The 18,503-nt window shown below is 45.1% G+C and overlaps 1 protein-coding gene across 3 annotated transcripts; it reads right to left on the reverse strand.

Moving 5' to 3' along the window:
- Window positions 1-1,936: 1,936 nt before the first annotated feature.
- Window positions 1,937-18,454, reverse strand: PRXL2C (peroxiredoxin like 2C). 3 transcript variants are annotated; one of them, XM_084784097.1, is made up of 6 exons: window positions 18,203-18,449; window positions 18,015-18,083; window positions 14,546-14,599; window positions 14,278-14,383; window positions 7,072-7,203; window positions 1,937-2,842 (listed from the first exon to the last, which is right to left on the reverse strand). In XM_084784097.1, the coding sequence occupies exons 1-6, from the start codon at window positions 18,392-18,394 to the stop codon at window positions 2,715-2,717; spliced, it is 681 nt and encodes a 226-aa protein (XP_084640223.1). In that variant the 5' UTR covers window positions 18,395-18,449; the 3' UTR covers window positions 1,937-2,714. The 3 variants fall into 3 exon arrangements, with proteins under 3 accessions (XP_084640223.1, XP_084640225.1, XP_084640224.1); XM_084784099.1 differs by lacking the exon at window positions 7,072-7,203 and having other exon boundaries at window positions 18,203-18,451; XM_084784098.1 differs by lacking the exons at window positions 1,937-2,842; window positions 7,072-7,203 and adding an exon at window positions 8,459-10,112 and having other exon boundaries at window positions 18,203-18,454.
- Window positions 18,455-18,503: the final 49 nt, after the last annotated feature.

The raw sequence follows: 18,503 nt of genomic DNA on the forward strand, positions 1-18,503 counted from the left end.
AGCAGTGGCTGAGACAGCACCACACCAAGCCAGTGACTTGGTGTTCCATGTATGTTTTGGTGGCAGTTACTTGCAGTCTTTCTGGAACTGTACCTCCCTAAAGCCACATAAAGAACATTTATTTACACTTGCAAATATATAAATTGTAGTTAAAATTGGCAAAAAGGGATATGGTTATTATGTATATCATGTGTATGTAGCTGCTGATGAGGCTAGCTCTTTTTTTTTTTTTTTTTTTTTTTTTTTTTGGTTTCTCAAGACAGGGTTTCTCTGTGTAGCCTTGACTGTCCTGGACTTTGTAGACCGGGCTGGCCTGGAACTCAGAGATCTGCCTGCCTCTGCCTCCTGAGTGCTGGGATTAAAAGCATGCGTCACCATGCTGGGTTTCAGAACATGTGCTCTTAACATCTGAGCCCTCTTTCTTACCCCCAAAGAACCCCAGAACAAACAAAATATCTTAATTTTTAAAATACCAATTTTTTTAATTCTGAAAATTCTCACTTTTATTGATTTAAAAACACAACTATCCATATATGCTCATGTGAAAATACATTAAAATACAGTTTTGTGACTTAATAAGCTTTATATAAAAATATAAGGTCTTAGTATTATGACAGTTGTTAAGGATTACCAAAGTTTTGATTTTGTGATACTTTTCATGAGAATTTCTGGGACAAAACTAAGATTCTTAAAAAGTAAAATATGACAATAGTTTTTTTTCTTTTTCTTTTTGACAATAGTTTTCTTAGTAAGACAGATTTGGGGGTCAGAAAAAGCAGATGTCTAGGAATGTATACCCCAACCCAATGTGCATTTTTTTTTTGAGACAGGGTTTTTCTCTGTGCAGCCTTGGCTGTTCTGGACTCACTTTGGACACCAAGCTGGCCTTGAACTCACAGTGATCCACCTGCCTCTGCCTCCCGAGTGCTGGGATTAAAGCACACATGTGGGCCACCACCACCTGACGTAATTGTTTTGTTTTTGAGACAGGGTCTATCTTCATAGCCCTGGCTGTCTGGGAACTCAGAGGTCCTTCTGTCACCACCTCCCCACGTGCCATCACATCTGGCTGCACATTTACTTGCTGTTATTTTTGAGACATAGTTTGACTACAGATAGCCCTCAATGGCCTGGAACTCGGTGTGTACCCTAAGCTCACTGCCTCTGCCTGTGCTGAGATGACGTGAGCTAAAATGCCCAATCACACAGCACACATTTTCATTACAAAGTTTTAAAAAAATTTTAGCACTGCGTTTTTTAAAGTAGCGTGTGTAGCTGGGCAGTGGTGGTGCACACCTTTAATCCCAGCATTTGGGAGGTAGAGGCAGGCAGATCACTGTGAGTTTGAGGACAGCCTGGTCTACAAAGCAAGTCCAGGATAGTCAAGGCTACACAGTGAAATTCTGTCTCAGAAAAAAAAAAAAAGGTGTGTGTGTGTGTGTTTAAGTGCACTTCTAGGGATAAAAATCTAGAGCTATGCATATTCTCTGTGCCCCTTTGTCCTAGATACTTAAAATATAATCAGATATTTGTTGCAGATATTTAATGGGGATACAGCTCAGTGATAACAATATGTGTTCACATGCATAAAAACCTTGGCGTTTATTCCCAACACAGGCCCTAAACGAAACCAAGTACTTTCCTCAACTCACTTATTCCACCAAAACAATCCTCAGGCAGTCCTCAGTGGGTGGTGCCACCTAGACACTCTGCTATCTGTAAGAGGTTTTGTTTTCATTTACTTCATCAATGAATCCTCACTTTGGAGGAAACCACCTGCACCTTCAAAGAAGTTTTATGTAGGCATGCATTTTCACTTTAATGTTTAAAGATTTTTTTTTCCTTTCAGCCAATCTTATGAGAGAACGTGGGAAGCACAGAACTTGGAAAGCAGGCAGAGACACCCATCCTTTCCCCACACAGACGCACACAGGCCTGCTGGCAGTGTTGTTCTGTGTTTATTCACTGTCTTCTCTCCAAGCGTACAGAAAAGTAAGCACACACATGTATGTGTATGTGGTTACACTGTTTACAGAATTTGACAATGTTTCCTTTCCTGCTAAATAAAACTTTCTTGATTTGGTTTTCTTTCCCCTTATGCATTCCTCCCTTCCATTAACTGACTATTTTTCTGAGAAAGGCTTTCCCCATATAGCTCAGGCCGGGCTAGGAGTACAAGTCTGTGCTATCATATCTGGTCCTTTCCCTTCCCTTCCCTTCCCTATACACATGCATGCACACACACACACACACACACACACACACGTATGCGTTCCTGAAAAGATTTGTTTATTCTTACGTGTATGCGTGTTTGCCTACATGTATGCATGTGTACCACATGGGCACCTGGTGCCCAAGGCCAGAAGAAGGTTTAGGATCCACTAGCACTGCAGTTACAGACAGCTGTGAGCCATCATGTGGCCCTGCTTCTATTTTAGTTACCAAAAACCTTCTGCTGAACGAATATTCATAAAATGATATCAACAATGGTAGTAATAGTTTTATAATTTTTGGATATCATATTTTGTATATAAAATTATAGAAGCTATAAAAATTTAAATATCGATTCCATTTCTGACAACTGGTGCCCCTCGGCATGTAGTAGTGCTACAGGCACATGAGCTCTGTGTTTTCATAACTCCATGAAGCCACGAAGCCTGGCATTTTGGTTCACGTTTCAAAGGCCAGTCACAAGTGGAAGGTCCCACATTAGGTCACACATGGATAACTGTAGGTCTGCTCATGAAGTTCACAGGCTGAACTCCCACAAGCTGTAAAACAGAGTTTATGGGTTTGTGATCCAACCTATTCCTGTCTCGGTGCACAAAGTGGATGTTGTTACCTAGAAGAGAACAAGGACACAATGCTGAGGGCAGATGATGCACTAATCTTTAGATTCACTGCTTACCAGAATCAAGGAAGCATTTCCACTCCTAATTAGTACAAAGGGGAAAGTTAGTTACCTGGAGTCCATTATATTCCCCATGCGGTGCTGCCACAATCCCTCATCACGGCAATTAACCACGACAAGACAATGGCCGAATAAGAGTGTTACTTAACACATGATGAGTTCCAAGGGGACAGCATCCTAAATTTACCTTCCTATTCAGTTTCATTAAGTATAATTAAATAAAACATCCAATCAGGCAGAATCCGGAACTAACATAGGTATGAGTCTATTTCCTAAGCACATGGACTAATAAAACAAATCACTTGCTTCAAAAGTTTACTCCTGGGGCTAAGGGGTACAGCACTGAAGAGGATCTGGGTCATCCCTAGCACTGTCAAACTGAGAGAGAGACAGACAGAAACAGAGAGAAACACTGACTTCATAGAGGTTTATGACTAACCTAAGAGGTTAGAAGAGAAGCCAGTTAGCTACAGTACACCTACACACCCACAATCCTATCCACCCAACTAAGTTATAATTTAAGTCCTGTTCATTCTTTTTTTTTCCCCCTTTGGTTTTTTCAAGACAAGGTTTCTGCATATAGCCTTGGCTGTCCTAGACTCATTTTGCGAACAGGCTGGCCTCTGGAACTCACAGAGATCTGTCTGTCTCTGCCTCCCAAGTGCTGGGATTACAGGTGTGTGTCACCATGCCTGGCTTTCCTCTCTCTCTCATTCTACTGCCTGCCTATCCGGATGTAGCACTCTCAGCTATCTCTCCAGCCCCATGTCTGCCCGTGCGCTGCCATGCTAATAATGGACTAAACCTCTGAACTGTAAGCCAGCCCCGACTAAATGTTTTCCTATATAAGAGTTGCAGTGGCCACGGGGACTTTTTGAAAAAATATTTATATTATGTATACAGTGCTGCCTGCATGTACATTTGCACGCCAGAAGAGGGCATCAGATCACATTATAGATGGCTGTGAGCCACCATGTGGTTGCTGGGAATTGAACTCAGGACCTCTGGAGGAACAGTCAGTGCCCTTAACCTCTGAGCCATCTGTCTAGCCAATCATGGGGTCTCTTTACAGGAATAGAAAACCTAACTAAGACAGCGGCCAAGTGACTCAGTGACATGAGATGAGAAATGGGGTGTAAAAAAAAACCAACCCCCTTTTCAGGTCTGAGTATGCAAATTAGTTATTTTAAAATATGGCTCTGAGCTGGGCGTGGTGGCGCACGCCTTTAGTCCCAGCACTCGGGAGGCAGAGGCAGGTGGAACGCTGTGAGTTCGAGGCCAGCCTGGTCTACAAAGTGAGTCCAGGACAGCCAAGGCTACACAGAGAGACCCTGTCTCGAAAAACCAAAATAAATAAATAAATAAATAAATAAATAAATAAATAAATAAAATAAAATATGGCTCTGGAAGATGGGGGTGTAATTCAGTGACAGAAGCACCTGCACAGTGTGCACAAGGCCCTGGGCAAAATACCCAACACCACAGAGAAAGAGACGAATACGGAAAATGAGATGCTCAGGGGTACAGGTGCTGCCACCAAGCCTGACAACCTGAGTTTGATCCCTAGGACCCCCACATCATGAAGGAGAGAACAGAGTCCTGCAAGCTTTCCTCTGACTTTCATATGTACCAAGGCACACATGTCCCGCCTGCTGTGTACACATGCTCACATGTACATAGACTAAATAAGAAACAAAAGAAATACAAAATGATCTATTAATGCCAGCAACTCAGGAGGCAAGGACAGGCAGATCTCTGTGAGTTTGAGGCCAGGCTTCTTTGCAGAACCAGTTCCATTTCAACTAGGCTGCACAGTGAGAACTCGTTGCAAAACAAAACAAAATACTATCTATTTTTAAAAGGCAGAAGCAGGTGGAATCTATGTGAGTTTGAGGCCAGCCTGGTCTACATAATGAGTTCCAGGACAGCCATGGAGAAAAGGAAAGAAAGAAACAAGGGGAGAAGGGGAGGAGAAGGAGGGAGGGGAGGGGAGGGGAGGGGGGAGCTGTAAACTGAGGGTGCAGTGTGGACACAGTCTTGTCCTAGAGGACTCAATCCCCAGCACAAAAAACAAACTCCCAAGTGGTTCAGTGTCATTTGTCATTTGAGTAAATTTATAAGACTCATAAAATGGGCGCATTTACGTACTTATTTGTTGGTGCTGGGCCCAGGGAGCATGCACCTGCATTGAGATACAACTCCAGCCCCGAAGGGCTTCTTTAATCTGATCTAAATTTGTGAGAGACGGCGGCCATAAATGAGTCTGCTGTAAAGAACCAAAACACTTAGTCAAACCCCTCCTTCAAAACCAGCCCTTGCAATTCTGGGGTTTATAGAAGTGTTAATGCTTTTTAGAAGGTATGTTCACTAGCAGGTACAATTTTATTTTATTTATTTATTTATTTAGGTTTTTTGGGACACAGTTTCTCTGTGTAGCTTTGACTATCCTGGAGGCTGGCCCCAAACTCACAAGAGATCCACTTACCTCTGCCCCCCAGAGTGCTGGGAGTACAGGCATGCACCACTTCGCCTGGCTCTAGCAGGTACAGTTTTAAAGAGGCAGAAGAATGAAGAAAAATCTGCCTGTACCACTGTGACTTGTTGGTCTCTTATGGCAGAACTTGAAAGCCAGCTGTCCACACTGAACAGGGTGGCGCCAGAGGCATCTCTGGCCCATACACAGTCCGTGAAATTGTTGAAGCCCATGACATACGGCAGTTCTCACTTTGGAATGGGCCAACCCTGGCACTGGCTTGCTTTCCAACACCATGTGGGTCTTTTGGTTTAGTTAGTAAAAATAAAGACTTGCAGGCCTTTAATCCCAGCACTCAGGAGGCAGAGGCAGGTGGATCACTGTGAGTTCGAGGCCAGACTTGTTTCCTCAAACTCAGAAATGTACCTGCCTCTACCTCCCAAGTGCTGGGATTAAAGGCATACACCACTATCACCCAGTTTTTTTTAAATCTGTTTTTCTGTCTGTAAATTATTTATTATTTATTTATTTTTGTTTCTTTGAGTCAGGGTTTCTCTGTGTAGCCTTGGCTGTGCTGGACTTACTTTGCAGGCCAGGCTGGCCTTGAACTCACAGAGATCCGTCTACTACTGCCTTCCAAGTGCTGGGACTAAAGGCATGCGCCACCACTGCACAGCTCTGTAGATTTTTGAATGTGCGGTAGAGACACTGGTTATCAAAGTGTAAAGCTTGTTTGGGGACTCCTCACCCTCATACATTTTCTGGATAAACATACAGGGCTCTGCTCTGGAACATTCCTATTCCTGTGAGCCAGATGGCTCTGTTGAGCCTGGAATCACTGTGCGTATCTCCTTCATGGGAAATTTCCAGATGTCTTTGAGTGCCCAAGAGAAAGTACAGATTATTTCGCAAATCCAAGTGCCACCTCCATGCAGGGGCCATGCTAAGCTTTGCACTGATCCAGCTTTAGGACAGGTGCTATCAAGGTGAGCACTAAACTCTTTTTTTGGGGAGGGGGGGTGTCTTTTGAGACAGAGTTTCTTTGTGTAGCCCTGGCTGTCCTGGACTCTCTTTGTAGACCAGGCTGGCCTCAAACATACAGAGATCCGCCTGCCTCTGCCTCCCAAGTGCTGCCAATTAAAGGCATGCGCCACCATGCCCAGCCCCCAGCACTAAACTCTTCTAAGATTTACTTTGTTTTTAACTGTGTGTTTGTGTGGGAGTAGGGGTAAATTTAGGGTTGTACACATGCATGTAGGTGCCCAAGGAGGCCAGAAGAGGTCATCAGATCTCTGGGAGCTAAAGTTACAGGTGGCTGTGAGTCACCTGATGTAAGTGTGGGAACTGAGCTTAGGTTCCTTGCAAGAGTAGCCAGTGCTTGTAAACACTGAGCAAACTCTTTAAGCCCTGTTGAATTTTCTAGAGTATAACAGTCATATATCAACCAGCAACTCTAGTTTACTTTCTGTGTCCCAAATCCCTGTCCCCGCTCAGGAGTGATGGGGACCCTCACCAAACACCACACATCAATACAGAGAAGCCTCTGAAAATGAAAGATGCTCCCTACCAAAGCATGCCGCCTCATTAGGCAAGGACTCCCATTTTTACAGTGTCTATGATGTAAGAAAAGTGGGTAGCTCTTAGACTAGTAGAAGGCACTGGAAAGGAACCTGCCCTTGATGCTCACCTGGACCTAAGATGAGGGTTCCTCCTTGCTGAGCTGGGTCTCCTTGGAAATCAAAGAGAGGGCCAGTGACTGCCCGCCACAGGCTCTGAAGGCTTCCCGCGAGCAGACTGGACTTTATGTGGGGGCTCTGTCCTGAAATATTGAAAATCGTCTTTAGGTGTTATCATTTTATATTTCAATAAGATATATTGTCAGTTCCTGCATAAAGCATTCTTTTAAAAAAAAGATTTAAATTATGTGTATATCTGTCTGTAGTTCTGTGTGGTTGTGCATGTGCATGCTGTACTCTTTGAAGGCCAGAAGAGGGCACTGAAAGCCCTGGAGATGGAGTTGCTGATCCAGGGTGAGCACTGGCAAGAGCTGGGTGACTGCTAATGGCTGCGCCATCCCCAGAAACACTCTGTATTGTGCCCCACTGTCCTTCCCTTACTCTTCAATGGAAATCACACCATTGAGCTTCCCACTTACGTTTTGTCTTCCTTGAAACCATGGCTTATCCTGTCACCAAGACTGGCCCAGGCAGTCCTTCTCTGCTGCAGAGGGAGGCATTTGGCAACGTCCTGGCCTTCTATGCCAGCTAAATGCCAGTAACACGTCACTGAGTTGGACGACCAATCCTATCTCCAGGGAAGGACAGGCTGGGGGCGTGGGCATTGTTCCTGCTGAGGATATTGTCTTAAAGGAAGAAGTGACAACAGACCTGGCCGGTCTGCCAGAGAACACCAATGACACATTTCTCAGACTTGCACCCTTCTATCTTAGTTTCCCACGTATACTTGCTGGCCCCCACCTCATGCTCCGGGCAGGCTGTTAAATGATAGTTAGTCAACACCTTTTCTTCCTCCTGCGCCCATGACTAGATTTCCTTTTCCAGTTTTCCTCACATTAACTGTGGTGACATTTTGGCTAATGCGTGAAGTGGTTGTTTGTAGGCCAAGCTCTCAAAACCTCCCTCCAAATTCTTGGAAAGCTTGGATTGGAAATGGCAGAGCCACAGAGGGCGGGCACAGGTCTCTGAAGTGCTGGTTAGTGCCTGACATTTCCTGTTTCCACGGTGACTGATGTGACTTCTGCTCTGTGACTAACATCCCTTCTCCTTTTCAGTCTCTGCTCGGAGTATAACTATTTTTTTCTCTTATTCCTGTCTTATGTCACAATTTAAGCTTTTAACTTTGATGACTGTACAGAAAAACACTCAGAGTCAAACTTACCTCCCTACTGCACTCCTCTGACTCAGATCTACATGTGGGCGCATTTCTCCACGTGCCAAACAAGCAGTAAGTCAGTGGTGACGAAATGTACCCAAAGAGAATGTCAGGCCCGACAGGTGGAAGGCTAAGTCTCAAGCTGGGTCCCTACTTAATGCAGAACTAACCACAGGCCTGGCTTGTTCAATTTTTTAAAATGTTTATTTCCATTTTGTGTATATGGGTGTTTGGTCTGCACAGGAGAAGACGGTGACTGGGTACAAAGTGGGACCCTGTAGCCCTTTGGAGACAATGAGTTCTCTTGCGTGGCTCACACAATTCAAGCAAACAGGCTATGGTGGTTAATTTTAATTGTCAATTTGACATGATCTAGAATCATCTGGGAAGGGAGTCTCACTGAAAAACTGTCCAGATTAAAACAGCCTATAGACATGTTTGTGGGCAGTCATCTTGACTAGTGTACCCACTGTGAACAGCACCATTCTCTAGCTAAGGGATTCAGTACTATGTCTGAGTAGAGAAAGGGGGCGGAGCATAAGCACGCATGCATTAATTCAAGGCTCTCAGCTCTTGACTGAGGAAGCAATGTGACTGGCTGCTGCAAGTTCCTGCTGCCCTTAACCTGGGCATAATCAGGGAGGCAGAGGCAGGTGGATCTCTGTGAGTTCAAGGCCAGCCTAGTCTACAAAGTGAGTCTAGGACAGACAAGGCTACACAGAGAAACCCTGTCTTGAAAAACCAAATAAAGGGCTGGAGAGATGGCTCAGAGGTTAAGAGCACTTCTTCCAAAGGTCCTGAGTTCAATTCCCAGCACCACATAATGGCTCACAGCCATTTATAATGAGATCTGGTGTCCCTTTCTGGCTCTGGCGTGCAGGCAGAACACTGTATACATAATAAATAAATAAATCTTTAAAAAATAAAATAAAGTAAAAAAATCTCCCTCAAGTTACATTTCAAAGTGTGTTTTATCACAGCAACAGAAATGAAACCATGACATAATCACTTAACACACTTAGCATAAAATGTAATCTTCATGGTTTAATTTTTTTTAATTTTTCTTGTTTTTGTGCCTTGTGGGTGTTTTGTTTTGTTTTTTTTTTTTTTATGTGCATTGGTGTTTTGCCTGCATGTATATATGTGTGAGAGTATCAGATCTTGCAGTTGCAGACAGTTGTGAGCTGCCGTATGGGTGCTGGGATTTGAACCTGGGTGCTTTGGAAGAACAGTCAGTGCTTTCAACTGCTGAGCCATCTCTGCGGTCCCAACTTTTTTAATTTTTAATTTTATTTTACTTGTTTGAGCATTTTGCCTGCATGTACATCTGTGCACCACGTGTGTGCAGTGCCCACAAAGGCCAGAAGAGGGCATCAGGTCCCCATGAACCAGAACTGTAGTTTGAGAGCCTGTGTCCCATGGAAGAGCAGGCACTGCCATTTCCCCAGCCTAAAGGGTTTAGTTCTTAAGTGAGTGTCCTAAGAATGACTCTCACAGTTATGCTTTCCTTACAAGTGGGAACCTTAACGAGTATTTTATCAAGCCGGGAGACGGCTCCGTTCCCAGTACCCCAAGAAGTTCACAGTATTCTGAAACTCCAGCTCCTGTGGACCCAACTCCCTTTTTCAATCTCCATGGACACTGTACATGATACATACAGGCAAAATACTCATACACATAAAAATAAATCTTTAAAAATTACTTTATAAAATCTTGCTGGGCGGTGGTGGTGCACATCTTTAACCCCAGCACTAAGGAGGCAGAGGCAGGTGGTCCTACAGCTTGGTCCTACAGAGTGAGTTCCAGGATAGCCAGAACCATACAGAGAAACCCTGTCTAAAAACAAAAACAAAGCCAAAATTAAAATCAAAAGTACTCTGTCTCAAAAACAATGTGATATTTTATGCTTGATAGTATGGTACCATAACTATAAACCCAAAGGTACATACAGTATAATTACAATTATGCTTAGGGATTATATATAGCATGCATTTATTGGGTATTTCTTATACTTGTATACTGAAGACTGTATGAGTCTTTTTGTTTGTTTGTTTGTTTGTTTGTAAAGATTTGTTTATTTATTTATTATGTCTACAACATTCCACCTGCATGCCAGAAGAGGGCACCAGATCTCACTACAGATAGTTTTGAGCCACCATGTGGTTGCTGGGAATTGAACTCAGGACCTCTGGAAGAGTAGCCAGTGCTCTTAACCTCTGAGCCATCTCTCCAACTCTGTTCTTGTTTTTTAGAGACAGGGTTATTCTGTGCAGCACTGGCTGTCCTGGAATTCACTCTGTAGACCAAGCTGGCCTCAAACTCACAGAGATGCACCTACCTCCCCCTTCCAAGTGCTGGGATTAAAGGCATGCACCACCACTTCCTGGCTCTGTATCAGTCTTAATATAAATTTATATACATTTGTGACATATAATACATATTATATAACAGTATCACAGATATAGCTATATAGAATGGCATATACTGTATGCTTTATAAATAAAAGGAGTGTAAGCAAGTTGCATGTATTCTCTTATAATTACAAAATGCATTTGGTTTGGAGTTCACCTATTTTCTTTACATTCCCTGTCTTCCTTGAGACAAGAAATGTAGTGTCACACAAGTGGAACTCAAAGATCTTTTTTGTTTGTTTGTTTTGAGACAGGGTTTCTATGTATAGCACTGGAAGTTGCTTTGTGGCCAGGCTGGGCTCAAACTCAAAGAGATCCACCTGCCTTTGCCTCCTAGGGACTGGAATTAAAAGTGTGCCCCATCGTGCCTAACTTACAAGCAGATCTTACACATGCTGAGACTGTTAGAGCACATAAAAACAGTGACCTCAAACCTGCGGCCTGCGATCCTAAACCAGCAGAGGTAAAAACTGAACGCTGGCTTATCAGCTTTAGTCACATTTAGGCTGCAGTCTTTAAAGTCAGCAGTAAGGTGGGGCATGGTGGCACACACTTTTACTCCCAGCACTAGGGAGGCAGAGACAAGAGGATATCAGCAGGCAAAACTCTTGTGCGCATAAAATAAGAATAATAAAAAGACTATAGCATGTCTGCCTCAGAAGCAGCTCCCAGCCCCATCTCAGTGAGACCTCCCTTGACTGACATCTTTGTCACCATCACTGGCTTCCACTTGGCCAGGTCTGATTCTTCCTCCACACATTCACTTAGCTGCCACAAAACACCTGAGAATTCCTCAAGGATAAATCCAAACTGAGTCAACCTGAATTCATATGAGCCAGCCAGCCTACCCAATGACTCATACCACATCAGCTGGAGGAAGGTACCCGCATGTCTTGAGTGAGTGGCACTTCCTGAAGCCTCTAAAGCACCTAGTTCCCCCACACACACACACCCCAGTAACTTTCATGGTAGCTGGAACGTCACCTCAAAAGTCAATCGCCTCTAGACCCCTCTCTCTCCACATTCTCAAAACTGGCACTGGTCTCTCCTGCATCTCCTGTGCCACAGGCCGCTACGCTGAACTGAAATCTCTGGCAGGCCGAGGCTTGGTGGGATAACAGCTTTGTACACCGTATAAAGACTGTCTCTGTGTCATTCAAGTGCTGATTTCTTGGCACGGCAGATCTCATTCAGGCTAGACTTTGGCACTGTCATTTTTATGAAGCATCTGCTGTCTCAGGTTTTGTAAACAACGTTCTCCATCACCTTCTGATTGGTCAAATAAAGAGCTGACCAGCCAATAGCTGGGCAGGGAAGTTAAGGGGGTACTTCTGGGCCAGCAGAGGGAGGGGCCAGGTGGGGACCAGAGAGGGAGAGAGGCAGAGTCGCCATGGGAACATGAATGAAGGAGCAGGTGCCAGAGGGAGACTAAGATGGCAGGTAAGGCAGCCCACAGGGTGGGAAGCAGGCCAGGCTAGTGTCTGAAGCTTTTAATAAATATAAAGGTCTCCATACCATTACCTGGGAGCTACAGCGGGCATAGAAAAAGACCTTACATTGTACAGAGGCTGTCCTTTACCGGTTTCCCTCAAGAAGCATCCACCACAGTGGCCACCACCGATAAGAACTCAGTAACTATTGAGAGTGACTGACTGGAGCTGGAGTTCCCATGTCTGTATCTGGAAACTAACTGAGTCCAGCCTATAAGACAAACAGGTCGACTCAGCTGGGCTTAGTGCTGCAAGCCCATCATGCCTGCACTCACGGGGCAGATGCAACAGGACCACAAGTTCAAGGCCAGCCCGGACTACACAGTGAGACCCGATTGCAAGAGGACCCAGGTTCAATTCCCAACACCTACAATGGCAGTTCACAACTGTCTGTATCTCCTATTCCAGGGGACCTGACACCCTCACAGAGACATGCATGTAGTCAAGGCACCAATGTACATTTAAAAAAGAAAAAGAAAACCTGGCTTTTCAGAGACAAGAGGAAAGGTACTTGAAGGGCTGGACCCCAAGACTGGAATCTTGGGCTTGTGCAAACGTAAATCCATCGGAAGAAGTACTGAACTGACAGTCTGAGGGGTTCTCTGTCCAACAACAACTGCTTAGGGCCCAGGCCAGGCAGTGTGTAGCACTGTCACATCCCCTGCAAGGAGCCCGAGAAGCTACCACATAGAGCTGTGAAGGTAAGCACAGCAAGCTGTGATGCAATGGCAGAACTGGATGGGCGGGGCCGCCGAGGCTTATGGGAGGAACACAGAGGGTTCTACCAAGTTCCAGATGCGGGACATGGAGGTGCAAAGTCTGATGTTTGGTCCTGCTGTGTTCTGGTCGTTCCTTGCTGTTCTGGTTGGTTTTTGGTCAACTTGACACAACCTTAGACATATCTGGGAAGAAGGAATCTTAATTGAGAAAATGCCTCCAAAAAACTGGACTGAAGGCGAGTCTCCGGGGCATTTTCTTAATTAATGGTTGATGTGGGAAAGTTGATCTGGGCAAGCGGGCAGGCAGAGAAAGCCACAGGAAACGAGCCAGTAAGCAGTGCTCCTCTATGCCTTCTGCCACCAGATCCTGGCCTTTAGTTCATGCCCTGACTGCCCTTCAGTGACAGACTGTGATGCTAGATGTCAAAGTATAAGATGAAAGAAACCCTTTCCTCTCAAGTTACTTTTGGTGTTGGTGGTTTTTTTGTTTGTTTGTTTTTGTTGTTGTTGTTTTTGGTTTTGGTCTTTCAAGACAGGGTTTCTTTGTGTAGCCTTGGCTGTCCTGGACTTGCTTTGTAGACCAGGCTAGCCTCGAACTCACAGTGACCCACCTGCTTCTGCCTCCCAAGTGCTGGGATTAAAGACGTGTGCCACCACGCCAGGCTCTGGTGCTGGTGTTTATCACCCCAGTAGAAACCCTAAGACCCCCTATTATCTTTCTTTTCCTTTTTTCTGGAATGAGAGTGTTTACTTTGCAAATGTGTAAAAATTTAAAAAAAAAAAAAGCCTTAGCCAGGCATGGTGGCGCATGCCTTGAATCCCAGCACTTGGGAGACAGAGGCCGGCAGATGGCTGTGAGTCCAGGACAACCAAGATAACATAGAGAAACCCTGTCTCGAAAAACAAAAACAAAAACAAACAAAAATAAAGCCTTGAATGGAGCTCACAGTTAAGAGCCTGGATCTCAGAAGAGCCTCTGGGCTTTTGAACAGTGCTGACATCTTAAATTCCCTTTGGCAAGAGCTTTTTAAAGATCTATGGTATTATTATCTAAAAAAATCATGTGGAGTTGTGTGTGTGTGCACATGAGTTCACTCGTGTGCAGGAGGCCTCGGATGACAGAAGAGGGTGTCAGATTCTGCAAAACTGGAGTTACAGTTGTTGTGAGTCACTATGTTGGTGCTGGGACCTGAACCTAGGTCCTCTGCAAAAACAGCAAGTGCCTTAACCACTGAGCCATGTCACCACCAGCCCCTTGGATCCCTATTTTGTCACAGCAACAGGAAAAGTATTGAACACAGCTTTGCTCTGTACATATGCCCTAGTGTGAGAAGACAACACTTATGTTTGAGAGAATCATTGTATGTGAAACATGTCTTACCAGAGGAGGAAATTTCTTCACCTCTTTTCATTCCCAATCTTTTATAAATTTCTCTTTCAGGATCAACATAGATTTCATGAGAATATCCAGTCAGTTTGCAGAAAGGCTAAAAAGAGAATAATTGAAATTTTTATAAGAACAAATGAGAGAAAAGTAATGACCAACCAGCTTTCTGCGAACCAAGCCTACACCCAGGGGCTCAACAAAGGTAGTTTTGTATATGAAAATATATTTAACATGGTAGCTCCTCAGTCTGCTACATAGTTACCTCAATATGATGGTACGATGACTGTCCAATCACTATGAGGGCGACATCTGCTTCCTTTGGGAGAAGAGGGACAAGTATTAAAAGTATGCCTTAACAACTGTCCCTAAAGCAATCCTTTTGTTTTATTCTAATGCCATCTATAGGTGTCTAGAAGAATAGAAAACAACAAAATTGTGTGAGTAGAAAGAAATGAACGGTACAACATTTGAGTGATTCAGATGATTTGTTTTCTCTATGTAAGAATTTCAAGACTTAAATATAAACCACTAGAAGACAACACAAGGGAAAGCCCGTAACTGTCTGGGCAGTGATGTGGCTCAGTGAGTAAAGGTGCTGCTGGGCCTGATGGCCTGAGTGTCACGTCAGGGAGCCACACGGTAGCAGAGAACCGACTCCTGCCAGCTGTATGACCTCCACACATGCAATTCAAGTCAATAATAAAACACAGCAAAAAAGCAGACATACCAAGAAGATTGTGTTATTCTATATAACAAAGGAAACAACAGAGAAAAGACACACAACCCACTGACTGGACTGAGAGAACCTCTGCAAATTATGCACTTGTCAAGAGACTTCTTAAATCTGTTATGAATTCAAACACAGCAAGAAGACAACCCAGTTTTTAAAACGGACAAAATGGGCTAGAAACCAGGGCTTGTCTAGTATGCACGGGGTCTGGATTTGATCTTTAGCATGGAGGGGCCTAACACTTAAGACAGCCAGTAGCAGGGGGCTGGAGAGATGGCTCAGAGGATAAGAGCACTGTCTGCTCTTCCAGAGGTCCTAAGTTCAATTCCCAGCAACCACATGGTGGTTCACAATCACAATCATGAGATCTGGTTCCCTCTTCTGGTGTGCTAGTGTACATGCAGGCAGAGCACCGTATGTGTAATAAATAAGTAAATCTTAAAAAAAAAAAAAAGACAGCCAGTAGCTATATGAAAGAATTCTTGGGCTGGGGAGATGGCTCAGAGGGTAAAGTACTTGATGAGGATCTGAGTTCTATCCCCAGAATCCATGCAAAAAAAAAAAAAAAAAAGGCCGGTACAGCTGCATATGTGTGACCCAGCAATGCAGAGGTGGAAACAGGTGATGGGCCCTGGGGCTTCCCTGTCCAGTCAGCCCATTAAAATCATCAAGCTCCAGGCTAGGGAGAGATGTTACAGCAGAGACAAGGAGCCAGGCGTGGTGGCGCACACCTTTGATCTCAGCACTTGGGAGGCAGAGACAGGTGGATCGCTGTGAGTTCAAGGCCAGCCTGGTCTACAAAGTGAGTCCAGGATGGCCAGGGCTACACAGAGAAACCCTGTCTCGAAAAACCAAAACCAACAAAGCAAGGTAAATAGTACATGAGGAACAACACTTGAGGCTTACCTCTGGCCTCCATGCACAAGCATGCACAAACCTGTGGACGCATGCACACAAATTTGTACACTCAGCACAAAGATGTTGAGCATCACAATCATTAGAGAAATAAAAACAGCCATGAAGTATCTTGTCACCCCAGGAGAGATGCTACTAATCAAAGAGAGGTAAATATCTGAGGAGAACAATGAGTCTGCGGGCTGTTGGTGAGAATAAATTAGCACCGCTTTTGTGAGGATAGTTCACGGGCTCTCATGAAAACTGAGCACATCTCCCACAGGATACAGACGTGCCACGATTGCTTATGCATCCCAAAGAAATGAGATGAGCATGCCAAGGGAACCCCACACTCCGTGTTCACCGAAGCACCATCCACAGCAGCTAAGGCAAGGAAGCACCCCAGCGTCCACCAGTGGGCGAGTGCACAGAGGAATGTGTGGTAGCCCAGGGAAGGAAGCAGCATTTGTGAAAACCTGGAGCACATTATGCTGAGGGAAATAAGCCAAGCACAGAAAGACAAACACTCGACGACTCAGCGTATAATACATATGGGATCAAACACTGCATCTCACAGAAGTGGAGGACGGAGCCAAGGCTCCCACAGGCTGGGAGCAAGGGGATGAGGAGTATGGAAAACTGCTCAAAGAGTACAATTTCAGTTAGGCATGAGGAAGAGGGACCCTTTTAGAAATCCACTGTCCAGCACAGTGACATCGTTACTAGTGACATGCTATTTCAAATTCACCAAAAAGCATCTACTTTAAATGTTCTTTGTAAACACATACACATCATGTTTATTGCCACATTATGCATAATACAGACCGAGCCTGGGGACCAGCGAGTAGATGCACGGACAAAAACGAAAACCAAAACGAACAAGCAAAAACCCAACATTACTTCACATGCGCGCACGCATGCACAGGCAACGCAATCATCAGCCATAGCGGCTGAGGGTAAGCTAACTGCAGGATATGGGTGGAAATGGACATCTTTGTGCCAAGCCAATATGGCATAATGACTTGTCTCCCTGTCTGCAAGGCGGTTTTCACCGCCCTGCTCCTTGGGACCAGGAAGAGGGGCCCCCAATAAACTTGCCCTTATTTTCTTTTATTTAGGCTTATTTTGGCTTATTTTGTGGTGGAGAAAACCTATTAGGTATGAAAGTCGAAAGGGGGTTGTCAGGAGGAGGTATAGGGGTAGAAGGGAGTGAAAGGGGTAAAGGAATGTAAAGATATGCATCAAGAAAACGAAGCAGGGGGCTGGAGAGATGGCTCAGAGGTGAAGAGCACCGGCTGCTCTTCCAGAGGTCCTGAGTTCAATTCTCAGCAACCACACGGTGGTCCATCCATGATGTGATCGGATGCCCTCTTCTGGAGGGCAGGCACACATGCAGGTGGAACATTGTATGCATAATAAATAAACAAATCTTTAAAAAATGGAAATGAAGTAGAAGACCGATGTGGTTCTACATAAAAGGAAGAACAGAACAGGTGGCAGCAAAATAACATGGTATACATGTATGAAGGCAATGAGACCCATTTTCTTTATGCTAAGTAAATCGATAATGTCAACAATATTAAAAATGTTTACAATGCAAAGATGCTTCAGAATATTGTAAACAAAAAGGATAGAAGGGCTGGCAGAAGTTTAAAGTTTTTCCCCCCTCACATATCCTAACAGGAACGTATGCTGAAAACAGATGTTAGCTTTACAAATGCCAAGTGTCTTCACTCACAAAATTCATCAGGAGAAGAAAAACAGGGACACGGAGCTTGCAGCTTATTGGCAAATACAAATCTGCACTTTTAGGATACGTTACCATTTTTCTATAATGAATAACTATTTGAGTTGTAAAATTAAAGGGCCCAAAACATCAGGCAGTTGCAGCCTGTGTTCTGGTCTGATTTTTACATTCTTATGCAACATCTGGATGCAGGCAGTTTACCAGGTAAAATTGTGATAGTACTTTCTCTTGAGGGCGCAGAGGAGCACGTTACGATAGAAACATTGGGTCTCACTGTCCTAGAGGATGAAGAAGGAGACACCCGCTGACAGCTCACCCACGGCATTGGCCACTGCCGGCCTGCCCGCTCAGGAAACTTACTCGGAGGAAGCTCTTGGGAATTTTGGCCAGATCTTCAACGTATTCTTTACACACGTAACACAAGAAATGCTGAAAGGCAACGATGCAGAAGAGCATGTCAGCAAGGTAGCAGCCTGGTCCCAGAAGGTCCAGCCAGGAGCTGGGCGAGCTCTGGGAGGCCCTTCCCGTCCCGCCCGCCCGGAGCTCACCCGCACGAACACTACCACGGCCCGCCGCTCCCGGAACAGCGCGCCGAACGCCAAGCGCCTCCCGGACGCGTCCAGCACCGGCAGCTCGGCCACGGCAGCCGCCAGGGGCTGCCCGCGCTCAGTGTCCGAGCCGACGGGGCTCAGGGCCCGGCCTGCGCAGCCGCTGACCTGCCGCGTCACCGGCGCGGCCATCCCGGAGGACCCGACCGCCCGGGCCTGCTAGGGGACGCGGGAGGCGTGGCCAAAAGGGGAGGGGTGTGGCCAAACGGGAGGAGGCGGGGCCACGAGGGGCGCGACGGGG

This window comes from Acomys minous (assembly GCF_964271855.1).
Source record: "Acomys minous genome assembly, chromosome: 5".
Taxonomy (NCBI): Eukaryota; Metazoa; Chordata; class Mammalia; order Rodentia; family Muridae; genus Acomys; species Acomys minous.

Excerpts from the sequence above, each read along its gene's own strand:
- PRXL2C (XM_084784097.1), bottom strand. The coding sequence starts at position 18,394 with ATGGCCGCGCCGGTGACGCGGCAGGTCAGCGGCTGCGCAGGCCGGGCC. Across the intron at positions 14,600-18,014 it reads TTCCCAAGAGCTTCCTCCGA|GAAGCAGATGTCGCCCTCAT; the intron begins GTAAGTTTCCTG and ends CTTCTCCCAAAG. Across the intron at positions 14,384-14,545 it reads CATCGTACCATCATATTGAG|CCTTTCTGCAAACTGACTGG; the intron begins GTAACTATGTAG and ends TTCTCTTTTTAG.